A 14,886-nucleotide genomic window follows, 5' to 3' on the forward strand; every position below is an offset into this window, starting at 1 on the left:
GTTTGTGTGACCACTTTTCATCACAAAGTTTCATCGTGAGAAGCTGAGAAACAAGGGCTTTTCGAGACATTGCATTATAAATGAATGGAAAAGAATTAGTAAACTAGAATGAAAATAAAAGCTTCATTATAGCTGCTGTAAAACTTGTTAATAATCTCAAAGAAATATTCACTGAAATTTATGACATGTACAGCAACCAATGCCTGTTTTATAGACAAAAGAGCAGGTGGATATCAGCGATAAAAAATTATATAATGGGCATCAAAAGTGGGTACCCTCCTTGCCAACAAAAATTATAACAGCTTGTGTACTGTTCGCCAAATTTCAAAAATTAATATTTGATGATATATGATTGACTTTAAGACACATAGCAAATTTGATAGACATTACATCGGGGGTAGTTTACACTGTATTTAAGAAACGTTTGACGGCAAAAAAGCTTGATACTCAAAGGTCACCCTATATTTTGAAAAATGAGTGAAAATGACAGCGTGTACAAAATTCTTAACAATTATTTTAAAATATCAGTAATTGTAGTTATCCACGTTTGTTTTATTTTCAAACAGATATTTACCATAAGATGTACTTAATAAAAACGGCGAATGTCTGACAAGTGCACAGGTATGCAAGAGCACAAAGACAGATTTATATGTAATTTTCTTAAACATTAGTGGTATTGTTGTTCAAAATCGTATTGTGAGAGGCAGTTTAATATCTGGAGGAGTCTAGAAAGCACTTTTTTGGCCAAAAAATTCAAAAGGTTTATTAGAGGAAGGACCCAGAATCAGGAATCCACTACATTGAATTTCTTCAAGACAGCGTCCAAACCCGCATGCCCTGAAGAGTTAAGGGGTTTTCGGGATAAAGAGAAAGTTAATGTTTTTTCACATTAACAATATACGCCAGATCTTTAACCTTTTGACTTGTTTCTATTTCCAAACTTGGAAAAAACACCTTTCAGAAGGAAGAAACAAGTCCGGGAAATCATTGGATCTGCCATTTTCCAGTATACTAAGGGTCATACCCAAAAATGAGTCCTAAAAACAATCAGAAATTGGATAAAAATGTTACGGACATGTACTTTACTTAAAAGAGATTAATTAGTAAAATCATGAAGAATAAATCATTGAAAAGTGTCTTTTGCTTCTTTCTCAGCACCGAGGACATTATTTATTGAACAGCCCTCGTACCTCTAGTTATGTATTGTGTAGAGTAAAGAAAATAATAAAACCAAAATATAAACATTGATGTAAATTTATACTGGTGCCAAAATGAGAAGTTGTAGTCTTTACTCTGGGACTGAGTATAATGGCATTGAATAATATAATATATATGATAATGATATAATTGAAGTTAATGATAATAATAGTGGGATTGAATAGCATCCATATATTTTATGAAAATAAATTAAGATAAATAATTTGATACCCTTTGTATAATAAGGAGTCCAGACGCCGCCCTTCACCGGGGGTAACAATTTATATATTTCACAAAACATGCACGTAGTATGAGGACGTTGTTTGAAGGGGAATGCCCTATTCCAGCCCCCACTAGTTCAGACAGGTTGACAATTTAATAATCTGTATTAAGAATTTCAAAATGAATTTTCTTTGATTTAATTTCTCAAATAAATTTTTGTCATGCCAATATTTTGAAACGAAAAAATGATCCATGTAAGTTAGGTAAGACGTACCCACATTTTTGCACTGTAGAAAAGAGGTGGGAATAATTGATGTACATTGTAACATGTGTAAGGAAGAATATACCATAGGTTACCCTCGTATGACGATTGACACATGGATTAACCTTGAACACAGCAGTGTCAAGTATGACCATCTTGAACGGAAACAGGATTATGATAACCATCTTGAACGGAACCAGGATTATGTTGCACAACAAGAAAGAAAATGAAATACATCAGTAACCAATGCACACTAGATGAGAAAGAAAGGCCACGAAGTTCCCATAAGTTCCCGTAAAGTATCTATTGTAATTCGAACAGAACTGCGGTAATTCATATAAATATTTACAATAAACGAATGCCATGTATTTCGATATGTTTAATGAATGCAAAATACGTGTGGCATGTTTGGTAAACGATTAAAAATATCGTTCACTTTATACATAACAGAGAAATGTTCTGAACTTATACAAAAGAAGACCATCGATTAAAGTAAAACTAACTACGTACTCCTTGATGTAAAAATTGATGGCATCTGTCTATTTTTTGGTGCAAAGAGCGTACATATATATCATCTGATAGTGAAAACAAACCTTTTACTTCAAACAGGTTTACAGTTTATAAAATTAGAGGAATAAAATAGCGCGGGAATCACTGTTTGTGTACAAAATTGGAATGATAAGAAATGACATCCAGGAATTTTGAATTTGTTTTACGGAGTGATGATGTAAACAAATTTTTTATTAGGAGGAGAGGTTATATCATCTCACAAGTAAAAAAAAAGCTTGATGATTCTTTGAATGTTTTCCCCTATTTTTGAAAAATGAAATAGCCTTGTGAAATATTAGTGAATACTTCAATAAATTATAATAAAATATGGGACAAATAAATATACGTCATTAATGAAGTTTTGCTAAAAAAAATAATTTAAAATTTTTTATTGCAATATATTGTATTTTTGGTACATTGATTTTAATTAATAAAAATATCTGGGAAATTCAAAACAATTGGCAACAAGCATTTTTCTGTTCAGCAATAAACAAGTAACCATTATTCCTTCTGATAAAACTGTTCCCAATTTAAACATTTAAACAATGTAATAATCTTGGGAAAAAATTTATATCTTCATTGAATACTCTCTTCCTAGAATTTAACAGAGATAAAATATCATTTTGTTAAAATTCTCAATTAGGTCGGGAAAGTACATTTGGCTGTTGAAATACATAGATGTTTCCTGTAAGTAAGAATTGATGTACTCAGGATTAATACTGTAATTTTTATATAAGACGTGGAAATTACCTAGTATGTACTCTAGATCGAAAAGGGGCAAGAGATTACTCTCTTGTAACCTTACAGGTGAAAGAACTTTTAACACAATAGTGGTGACCATCTTTAACGGTAACAGGATACATTCACAATATGAAAGAGGAGGAAAATGATCAATTTCCGTTAGAAGATTGCCATCTTAGTTGCATTCTAATGGATATCTGCTAAATATAATCTTTACTTTTTATAGAACTTTGTCAATCGTCAAAAACACTTAATTTACATATTCCAAGTAAAATGAAATAAAATAAATAAAGCTGTGTTTTAAAAAAGTAAAGATGTTCATGAAAAGGCACAGATTTTGATATCTATCACAAAATTAAAATGATTATAATGATTAATATTGCAAAACATTACAAGTACTACATATACATGTATATACAAATAATAAATGCTTTCGGAATATACAAAAGAAATGGTATTGAATAAAGTAATAATAAATAGTTGCTTCATAATGTTAAAATTTAGCCTATATTTTCTACAAAATCCATATGCACATATGGTGTTTTAGTGAAACCTCACCTATTTATTCAGACAGGTAAATAAATAAGCAAACTTCATAAAAAATCTTTGCAGGTTAATTTTTACAACATTTAAATCAACAGCCAAAATTGAACATAAATGAATGCCCACCCTTTCTTTTCATCTGTAATTTGCACCAAATCAAAAAGTGTTAAAACTGATGCATTAAAAATTATCCATATGCCAAAAGAATATTTGAAATCTTTATTGCAAAAATTCAAAAAAATTGGTGTACTGTGTACTTATTTCTCCCTTGTTTCACTCCTTCGAAAACAAATATTTTCTTGAATAATTTATTGAAATCAAACAAAAAGAAGATGCTGAAGGATTGTTGTGTTCCTTAAAAATCGTTTTTTTTGCAAATAATACAATTCATATGCCTACATTTTTCAAAAGAAACAAAACAAGTCTTTTGAAGAGGGAAAGCCATTTTGACGCAAAACAACCTTTTTTTCTTTGTAACAAAATCGCATTAAAAGAAAATTAAATGGATAAAAGTATATATAGTGAGCGCTTAAGCGCTCGTGCATGAAAAACCAGTTTCTCTAAATCCGAAAATTCACGGAGAGTTAAAAATATAGAGAAATAAAGATCTTTAAAACAAAGTTATTCATGTATTAAAAAATAACACATGGCTACTGATAATGAAGTTAAATGCTTTGAAAAATCAATTGATTAACAAATATATAATTGCTAAATTACTTTCCTCACCAAAAAAAAGATTATATAATAAAAATGCCTTAAAATATTTTGATGTGTAAAATTAATATAATGTTTGAATCTTTTTTACTGGCATTAACTTGTATTTATATATATATATTGACAATGCATATATATTTAACAGTACACATTCATTTTTTATCATTCTTGTAAACAATTATTTACATCAGTCTGTTTGTTACGTGATATGGTTAAAAAGAGAAATATTTATGAAAACAATACATTGCAAAATTTTTATACGGTGTTTTAAAAATGCTGATAGCAACTTCGCCATGCTCGGGAATTGATTACAGATACATGAAAACATTCTTTAACAATTTGCATTCGCTAAATTCAAACTTTAAGTCAATATTTGTATCAAAACTCGAAGAAACAGAGACACTGAATATCTAAAATTTATTTTGGATAATATTTTGTACAAACAATTATTTTTAAAATATGTTTCTGATGGACCTAATTGAGAGCCAGTACATACCTTGAATACCAAGATGAAAGGAAGAGACGGAATATTCGAGCATTAATAAACTTGGAGAGACATTAAAATCAAACGATTGTGCTCATCAACAGACATGTTGATGTATTGTAAATTTTTATGGTATACAATTTTGTTTAACGTTTACTGCCATGATTTATTTCATTTCGCTTATCATTTATATATTTATATAAAATTTACGTATTATTTGATATTTTTGTAATGATAAAGAGACGTCATTATATGAAGGTTTCAAATTCAAACTTTTAAGCGGGCCTCAAAGCTTTTAATCAGTGAGAAATCTTTTTCATGCCAATGTATACTATGATATAGGATCTCAATTTAAATGACATCCCTATTTCACAGTAAGTTTCAAAATCGAAGCAAGGATCAACTTCTTACCCCACGACTTTATAGCTGACGCCCTACTGCTACCTCACACCGGCGACTAGAGGGCATTTCACCTCACCTGACTATGATGACAAAGCCAACACATGGGGATCATTATTAAATTACAACAACACAACGGCGTTTCATGCTCCATATAAGGTTGTAGGTTGGAGGACGCGGTTTCGAACGTCAAGTTAAAAAATAGGTGCGTGTTTTGTGACCTTTTTCTATACTGATTTTAAGTAGAAACAAAATAAAACAATTTCGAAAAATATTTTTAAAATACCTATGGAGAATCAATTGCTAAACTTATTTTGCTCAGTATATTATTTTTTTTTTATTTCAATTTAATTTCAAAAAGTATCATAAAGATGTAATCAGTTATATTAATTAAAAATGAAACATATCCCTTAAAGAAGAAATTCTAGTAAGTGCCCCTGTATTTACATGCATAACATTCATTGAAAAGTCTTTTTTTCACAAATATAGTAAGTAGATGAATCACAGTTTTTGTCATTCCAAACACCTTCAGTAAGCATTTCGAGGCAATTTTCACCTGTATCCCCGTTACTAGGTTCACCTTGGAGCCAATTTGTGTAATTCAATGTTGTGTTAGAATGTACCCAGATGAACGTGCCCTCTACTCCTCGTCTGTTCCCCCAATCCACCATCTGTCCCCAGAGGCTAAAATTTTATAAAATATGGATATAATATATGGAGTTAAACGTGTGTGCTTCGTTGAGAAATAAAGAAAATGCATGTAGTTAAATATGTTGATATTCGGAAAATAATTGAATATACATTTAGGAAATGGTCAAACAAAGTTATTTTTTGAAATTTTTAATACTTCAAGTAGTCCAGCGCATAATTTGAATTTGATTTTTTTTTCACTTATTAAAAATAGTTCACATTTTCCCCCTAATCCCGGATCTGTTGGTTACTCAAATGAGACCGAAATCAAAAATGTTACTATAAAGAGTAAATCCCCCGCCAAAACATTCCGAAATACAGAAATAATATTCTGCAAAAATATACAAATATACTGTGTGAAAAAAAATTATTATTCTCAAGGTATTCCCAGCCTCCCATGAGACTCCTACAGGGCGCAGTGGTTAAAATGTCAATTTTATTCGCGAACCAGCTAAGGAGTTTATCTTTACGTCGAGTTTTCGAATCCCACTGTGGGACGAGAAAAAGTCCATCGAATGAAATACATCATCAACCAGTTTAAGTTGGTACACTGAACTCAAGACATGTAAATTTCATTTATAATTTTTCTTTATTTTCTTTCTCTAATAAATTTTTTATTATCTAGTTTACATTTCTTGGATTAGAAAGAAATACCTGAAACTGACTAGTTCAAGATGTACTCAGTCCGACCAATGTTTAAACTACCTGCTATATATAATTAGATAAAATCGACATATATACGCCCATGCTATGTTAAATTTCCATAAAATCATACTACCTTTTTACTTTTGTCCAAAATTAACGTAGGTTTTTAAATTAGAAAAAATATTTATGATAATCCTTCTACATTTTGTCGTAAAAAACATTATTGGATTATTTTTCAGTCATTAAATTACAGAAAAAGAAAACACAAAAAATCCTCAAATTACAGAAAGAAAACACAAAAACATACCTTTGTTTTGAATCAAGTTTTGTTCAGCCTCACTCTCTATTTCAAGAAGATGTGCTTCCAGCCAAATGCAGCTAGCCTAAGGGAATAAGGTTAAAGATACATATGTTCACTAGAAAGTTTAAACAGAATTCTGATTTCCGAGAAAATTTTGAATTGATATACATTATCTCAAACTTAGATTATTTGCATTTTGTGTAAATCATGCTTTCAACTTTGCAATTTCATATTTGACCTCAAAAACAACAATCGTACAATTTCATTAAATCTTATCAATTTATTGCTATTGACTTAAAAAAAAATACAGCCAGATAAGGTCGCTACAATAAAATGGAGAAATATTTTGTGTGTATTTATATGATACCATATTCATGTGTGAAAATCGTGAACATCTATTATTATATTTATTGCGGAAAACTTTAAAATGTTTAACTGTACAAGAGAAATTCAGGACATCTGGCACCATTACTTGAAATTGTTTTTGTTAAATCACACTATTTGTGTACCTTATATAATTTAATCAGAGAAAAAAAAACTTTTTTTTTCTTATGAAATGCAGCATTTTGAATCAGACATCGTAAATTGATATTGACATTTATTTAGATTAGGCCTTTCTCTGTTTTGTTCACACAGGACGAAAGATCACCTTTAAGCAATCGCTTAATGGAAGCTTAATGCTGACACTTAATGGTGCTTAAAGAAGTTAATTCTTTTAAGCCAACATTAAGCCACCATCAACCTTCAACTTATAGGTGCTTAATGTCCGAACTTCATTAAGCTACCATTAAGCCACCTTTAAGCTGAGCTTAATGTTGACTTGATGGTCAAACCTCATAAAACCACCTTTAAGCATCTTATATCAAATCTTTGAACTAACTTGTTAAGTTATTTCCTTCATTTTGAAAAATTTCAGTTCATAATTTTTTTCCATGAAATTCCAATAGATTTTTTAAAGACCTACTCCACAAAAAACCACAAAGATATTGTCGATCAGACTTTCAAGCATCTTGATGTCAACTTTAGAGTACCTGTGTGTGCAATCAGAAAGTGTTTTAACAAAATCATTTTAAAAATGACCAATACTAGGTACGTTTATTTAGAAGTTTCATTTTTTTAAAGCAGCTGTCAATGATTTAAAAAACCCTGGACTTTATTATATCTTTGAAAATGGTTGTGTATAAAGTTGAAAAGTCGTAAGTTTTTAAGCTGTTGACTTTGGTAATGTCTTGTGATTTCAAATTGTCTAAAAGTTCTTTGGAATTTTTGATTATCCACATCTGATTCACACCACTTCTTAATGTATCGTTGTTTGTAATGATTTTATGAGGTGACAAACAGAGCACGCCCGTATCAGATATCGACCAAGCAAAGATGAAGAAAATTTGGCACCTCCTTGGAAACTCTATGTAAATGTTGTAAAATGTTTATAACTTGTAGGCAACAGAATTATTTTGTTTCAGAGATACACTGTATGAGTTGCCAGTTATGACCAGAGAGATAACATTTATATAAAAATGAATATGTTTATTGACTAGCATTTTTTATTTTATCTTTATATCATTTTATAGTGAAACACTTCAATATCCTGCCAGAGTATTTGATGAAAATATTCTATATACTTTTTTAAAGCTTTCATGTAACTCCTTGGGTAGAGTGATTGATCCATGATTAGAAATAAGTGGGTTCAAGCATCGGCTGCGACAATCCTAAATTTATTTAAAAAGTCAGCAACTGAACCTTTGCTAAGTGCTTTGTTATTCTTTAAATTGAGACCATAAAAACCGAAGTCCGTGTCACTGCAGACGCTGTTATGATCAATTTATTACTTTCCAATGATCAGAGTGCCGAAAAGAGGTCTTTCTTTGAAGCCCTTCACAGGCTTCACAGGCATATGTAGAAATATGATATAATAATGTAAAAAAAAAAAACATGGCACTTCACAGATTGAATTAATGTATTTTAATTATAAATCTATCGGAACTCTTACTTTTTTTGTTAGTTTTGGATAACTAGTCAAAGAAAATCACAACTCTACTGCCACCTTTAATGACATACCTTGGCAGCCTGCCACTTAAGAGAATTGTTTAGGAAACAATATTTCTTCTCCCCGTTTATCTGCCATAATGTAGGACATTCTGCAATATAGTAACATAAATGGAACAGTATTCGATATTCATTTTTTTTAATACTACCTAGGATACAAGAGAAAAAAAATCATCCATTTTCACTTCTTGGTCATTCATTAAACACTCATACAGTACCCAATGCAGAAACGTACGTAATACAAATTTAGGCAAATGCAATTGAAATATTGGATGTGTGTAACTAAACATATTGTAATTTATTTTCAACAAAAATATACATTTTTTTTAGATTCATATTTCTTCTAAAAAGTTTTTTGTTTTACATAAAGAACTAAAAAATGCACTATTGGAAACACATTTTCAAATTCGAATTGACGTATAATTCTTTATTTATTTATTTATTGAATTTGTGAAAATGAGATGGGAAGGTACTAAATATCTTCAATTAATCTCCATTATATTGTTTTAGTAAGGCAAGCGTTTATATTGTTTTATTTTACAACAACAAGCAATAAATTTTAATATTTAATCAAGATTTTTGTAGTTAATTTTACTGATAACACTTTACTTTCATCCGAAATAATCAGTAAAAGTTTTTGCTGAAGATTAAGACAAAATACGGTTGAATTCGTTTTCTAAGAAGCTTTTAACAGAGCTCGGTTCACTTTTTACATAAAATGGGCCTGTAGATATACCAATTTACTGACTTTATTTTCCATTTTAAAGATCAAAATAAAGTAAAGACGTAGTATTTCCATTTCCTATTAATTTTTTTCTCCTTAATCTCCAGGGCTTGGAACGCGGACTTTATGATATTGCCATATTCTTGAATTTTAATGTAAATAGGTATATTTTAGTACTTTTAGAGAAGAAAAATAGTATAAGCAGACCCTCTGATCTACAAAAATGATTTCATGCAATTTTCAGAAATAGTTCTATGATTTATTTGTCGTTTACTTTAGATCAGAGGTTGCGCTCTATAATAAATACTGAAAAATAGCATTAAAAAGTGGCTGTTTTTGTAGACTTTTTTTTTTTAAATTTGAGGAAATTGACGCATTCCTTGACGTCATAATGCATTGACTAGAAGAAAATTATGTCAATATTGATAGACCTGCTATCGACAAGGGTCTCTATGATATTCAAAGCATTGTTACATGTAACTAAAATGAGGCAGTCTCAGTTTTTCAGAAATTCACAAGGCCATAAAGCCTACAAGTGTACCTTGTTCTTTGATGGGATTCGTTTTACAGTTAAACTATTCATTTATTACTTACTGCCATTTATGCAGAACGGTTTTCCTCTACTCAGAGCCACGCACTCCTCTTTACATGATGGTGCATTACAAGATCCAGCCAGCTCCTGTAAAAAAGATAAACCTATTTGTCTCAGCGTCTTTAAGCTACATGTACCTTTGCCTATTCAGGGTCATGGGATAAAAAAAGTCGTTTTTCTAAATATTGCAAAGATAAAATCTGATCTTTGAATGTTTGGAAAAAGCCTGAGTATTGTTTCAATTTTTTGCAGCTAAATTTGTTTAAGGTAATTTAAAGATTCTTGCTTTATCATAAAACAAATCAGAGGCGTTCTTCAACAACAAGATTTTTTTGGTAAACTAGTATTCTTATGATAAACATATATGTTAATCCCTCTTGTGAGCCATCCTTCGTCAGGCTCATTGATCATGACCTTGACCTCTTGCTTGAATTATGAAGAAAGTGTTGAAATACTTCAAAGAGAAGTGTTTACTGTGTATTTTTGTAACAAATGCTGTGAACAACATATTTTGTTCAACACAGTATGCTTTGTATGATTTTTTTCTGTAATAACCTATAAAAAAGTTGAAAGGGCAAAAGGTAAAAGGAGACACACAGACGAGAGGTGTTAGAGATCCTTCGGTCTGAAAATATCACCTGAGCTTTAGTTGGGCAATTAAGTATTTTAAATTAGACAAGTAAACAAATAAATGACATTTAAGATTTTTTAATACTGAGGTTTGTATTTCAATTGTCTTAATTAAGGTAAGAAATCTTTACATGAAGGATATGGAGATAACGAACAGTAATACATTGTACATGTACGTGATGTGCCAAATATTTGAAAATCGTCCCTATAACAAAACACACCGTGCCGGAAAATAAGACAGCAATATAAACAAAAAACTGAAACTTTTATCACATACGAAGCATTCATTATGTTTATGTTAAGTGTTGTAAAATACTTGCATAAAATACTTAAATAATGGTACTCATTTTCAGAGCAGATTAAAATCAATATAATATCTTCTAAGTCTTTATGATGCGTTTTCAAATTTCATTGAGAAAATACAAAGTGTTTTATTGACCTAAAGGAATAAAAAAAAACATACAGTTTTAGTTCGGGATTTTAATTGTGCTTGTTCCCTAATCTATATCCTGATTGACTAACTTTGTTAAATTGCTGCTATTTTAGCACAAGGAGGGTTCCTGACATTCTCATCTTTTGTCTTTTATTTAATGATAAACAACACAGTATACAGTGTTTAGAAACGTCGAGATATTACTTACCTGTGGCTGATTTTCCATTTCAATGTAGTCACACTCTGAATCCAGAACTAGAGACGTTCCCGATTCCCCGTATTTTGCTGCTATCAGTTCACAATTGAGCTGTTGTTTTCGATAGTTCACTGACTTGCATTGGTGATTCTGCAAACATTTTCGAATGCACTGCTTTTGTCCAATGATAGGTAAAACATTGATGACTTTGCTAGAAGTCATACATTTGCCCGAAGCAGTCACTTTTATGTTAGATACATTGTTAATTTCTCCCGACACGGTATAATATACTGTAGAAATAAATGTGAGAATGTTTAGTCCAAACATTGTTAATTTGTTAACAAGAATGAAATAAGGTTATGCTTATTCTAAAAGTGTTCCAATAGTCGCAAGTTAATGTTAAAATAGATGTTAAATATAATGAAACATCAGATTAAATAACAAATAGCATAGATGCAAGCATGTGCAACCAATTTCATCGAGTAAGTGCATATACAAAGGAACTTATAATCTTGAATAAAATGGTGTTAATTGTAAAATATCGAGCTTATATTGTCTGACAAAGATGTAAATAATTAAGCATTGAAAAAGAAATTATGACAAAAGATTACAAATCTTTCAAAAGCATTCTTTTTAAATTGTATCATGAATCATGCGTTTATAAATAAAGTAAAAAATGAAAACATGGTTAACATTGGATATAAAAAAAAACACGTTTCAATTACTTTACTTTATTACATACTTAGAAAAAAAAATACAGGTTTTTTTGCATATGCGATATGTCTGACGTCAAAATAGCATTATCAGTCCTATAGGGCTGATTTGGATTTGCGGGGCTGATGCGGATCAGAATCTCACCCCTAGCAATTTAAACCTCAAAAAACAGTACCTGTGATCATACACATATTTTTTTTTGGGGGGGGGGGGGGGGGGGGTGTAAATTCTCTTAATTTTAACTTTTTTGAATGTAAGGAGAATCTAACTGATTTTGCATTTCAAATAGAAGTAGAAACACATCTGAATCCTGTGAGTCAACAGAGCGTGTATATGTAAGAAGTTCGTGCATGATTATTCACTTATTTCCTTTTCAGCTTAATGAACTCGCAGTGTATTTTATTACTAAGTATGTAATAAACATATTCTGTATCGACACACTACCAAAATCAGCCCTAGGCTCTCCGCCGATATTGGGGTCTAAGGATGATACAGAATTTGATATGGAAAAGAGTATGTATTATTCTACATGGAAATAATTCACTGTCTCGTATTTCCTGATGCTTTAAACTTAATAAAGTAATTCTTAGTGATTATTTCTAGAGTATTCAGTTTTTTGATTGGTATGTCCGGGTTAAACTCTCGTCTTCGGCACCACGTCAAACTTAAATCTTTTACATAAGTATAAGTATTGACAACTCTTTTGCCAAGCACACATAATTTTAGTTGAAGTCGCTGCTCTTTCGTATGAAACATTAAATTCGCTGTACCCTGCGTGGTAGGCGTTGGTTTGAAAAAATACCATCACCGTTTAAATGGTCCTCATTGCACAAAAAGGGCAAACATAGACTAAGTCATTCCAGGGTATTAGTTGATGTTTCTATATGAATTAAGAATTCTCAATAGGAGTTTAAGAAATAAGGTGCTTTTTTCAACTACTTCAGATTATTATCAAATTTCAAGTACATAATGTTTATGCACTTGCAAGTTAATTGAGTACTTTGAACTACATGTAGTTGTAGTTTTAATCCTTTTTTGCATCCTTTAACATTTATTTTCAATTAACAATTTTGCTTTAAGAGTTTTAAGTTACCAAAAAATAAAAAAAGGGAAATTGGACACAATATGAATATATTCAAATAAAAAGACTTGCATGCTGTCAATCACATGACTGCAGGGGCTTTCATTATTTTAAAAAATCATTTAACTGATTTGTCTGTAAAGTTTATAAATCATATGAAATATATGATCACCGTTTGGCTTTATAAATAGGACGTTGTATTTTTGTTTCTATTAAAATATAGAAATGACTCGAAAAAGTAGGGGGGGCCTTAATCGTAAAGTTTCGCAAAAATTTTTCCTCAAAAAATTGCTGTTATATAGTTATTTTATATGATCAAAGCATTGCTAGGGTAAACGGAAAATAATTTTAAAACCGAGTAACCTCTTCCAAATTTATAATAAAGGAAAAATCCCCTTTGATAAAAAAAAAAAAAAGTAAAGGTTTTGCCTTATTACTAATATTTCACTAGACGTGTGTTTCCCTTTAATGGATGACAGTGTCATCACCAACGTGACAGGTCAACAGATGTATTAGTGGGAAAATCCTTTTCACTCTACCTGTCAATTTGTTTACACGTCGACCTGCCCAAACCCCTCAACCCACTTAGCTCCCTAATACATGTGAATTTTTAAGCAAACTACCTGTCAACATGCCGACCTGTAAACCAGTCATTTTTTTAACTCACGACCTGTCCACCTGTCGACCTGTCGACCAAAAACCGCCACCCGTTTTCCTGAATACGTGTGTATATTACAAGCATACGGAGAATTTTGTCAGCCTGTCGACCTGTCAACCAGTCATGTTTTAAATTCCCCATTTTGTCAACTTGTTGACTTATAATAAAAAGTACAAACGCTGCATAGAATTTCTCCAAAAAAATATTTTTTTCAATGTGCAATTAATCATCAGCCAGGGTATGAAAATATATACCCCACTCTTATCAATATATCCTACATGTATTAGAGCCAGCCCCATTAAATTTCCTTAGAGATGCATGTTATGAAACATTTGTTATTATTAACGACAATGTTTTTATTTAACAAAACAGCAGTATTTAAATTATTATGGGAATTAAAAAATTTCGAAACATACAGATGAGAGTTTATTGTCTAATAATTATGGTTTTTGTTCATACAAACATATCGATTTGCATTTCCTTGAGCAAAAATAGGGGGTGTTAATTTTAGAGGAAGAATAGGGTAAACAATTGTTTTTATCCTCAATGGACAAATCAAAAATGTAAAATTCAACTTTTCTATTGATTTATTATGCATAAAAAGTACTGTAGACATTAAAGCATAGCCGCTAATAATGACTTTAGTCATCTGTAAAGTTAATCTTGCTCTGGAGAATTTTCATTTGATCTTACGTGCAATTAGTGACATTCGATCCTCTTATCACGTCCTATAGCTGTATATTCATCTCTGCTTTTAATTCATACCAGTATTTGAAAATTGATAAATATTGCAATCAAAAAATTGCAAAGAAGTATTTGCAAAACCCTTTCCATTAATAGAATTTCGAAATTTATTTATTTGGCATAAAAATGACTGTATATAAATTTGGGGGTTTTTTAAAATAATTTTTTTTTTTTAAAAAAAATTTTTTTCTCTCATAAAAGGTTTAGTAGATTCAACCTTTATATTCACATCCAAAAGTGCAAATCATGGTAAAGATAACCTGTTTTTGATATCTTTTATTTTTGCAATAAAAATTAAAACAATACATGGAAAAAAATCAT

The 14,886-nt window shown here is 30.5% G+C and overlaps 1 protein-coding gene across 1 annotated transcript; it reads right to left on the bottom strand.

Moving 5' to 3' along the window:
* Positions 1-5,751: 5,751 nt before the first annotated feature.
* Positions 5,752-13,962, bottom strand: LOC134266430 (uncharacterized). Its single transcript, XM_062748672.1, has 6 exons — positions 13,831-13,962; positions 11,381-11,518; positions 10,112-10,196; positions 8,806-8,885; positions 6,754-6,829; positions 5,752-5,795 (listed from the first exon to the last, which is right to left on the bottom strand). Exons 1-6 carry the CDS (start codon positions 13,960-13,962, stop codon positions 5,752-5,754), a joined length of 555 nt encoding a protein of 184 aa, XP_062604656.1.
* Between the last annotated feature and the right edge of the window lie 924 nt (positions 13,963-14,886).

This window comes from Saccostrea cucullata, unplaced genomic scaffold, assembly GCF_032062105.1.
Source record: "Saccostrea cucullata isolate Sc308-1 unplaced genomic scaffold, CSIRO_AGI_Scuc_v1 ctg9979, whole genome shotgun sequence".
In the NCBI taxonomy this organism is placed as follows: Eukaryota; Metazoa; Mollusca; class Bivalvia; order Ostreida; family Ostreidae; genus Saccostrea; species Saccostrea cuccullata.

Excerpts from the sequence above, each read along its gene's own strand:
- LOC134266430 (XM_062748672.1), bottom strand. The coding sequence starts at position 13,962 with ATGGGGAATTTAAAACATGACTGGTTGACAGGTCGACAGGCTGACAAA. Across the intron at positions 11,519-13,830 it reads GGTCGACAGGTGGACAGGTC|AATCACCAATGCAAGTCAGT; the intron begins GTGAGTTAAAAA and ends AAATGTTTGCAG. Across the intron at positions 8,886-10,111 it reads ACCGTTCTGCATAAATGGCA|AATGTCCTACATTATGGCAG; the intron begins GTAAGTAATAAA and ends ACTATATTGCAG.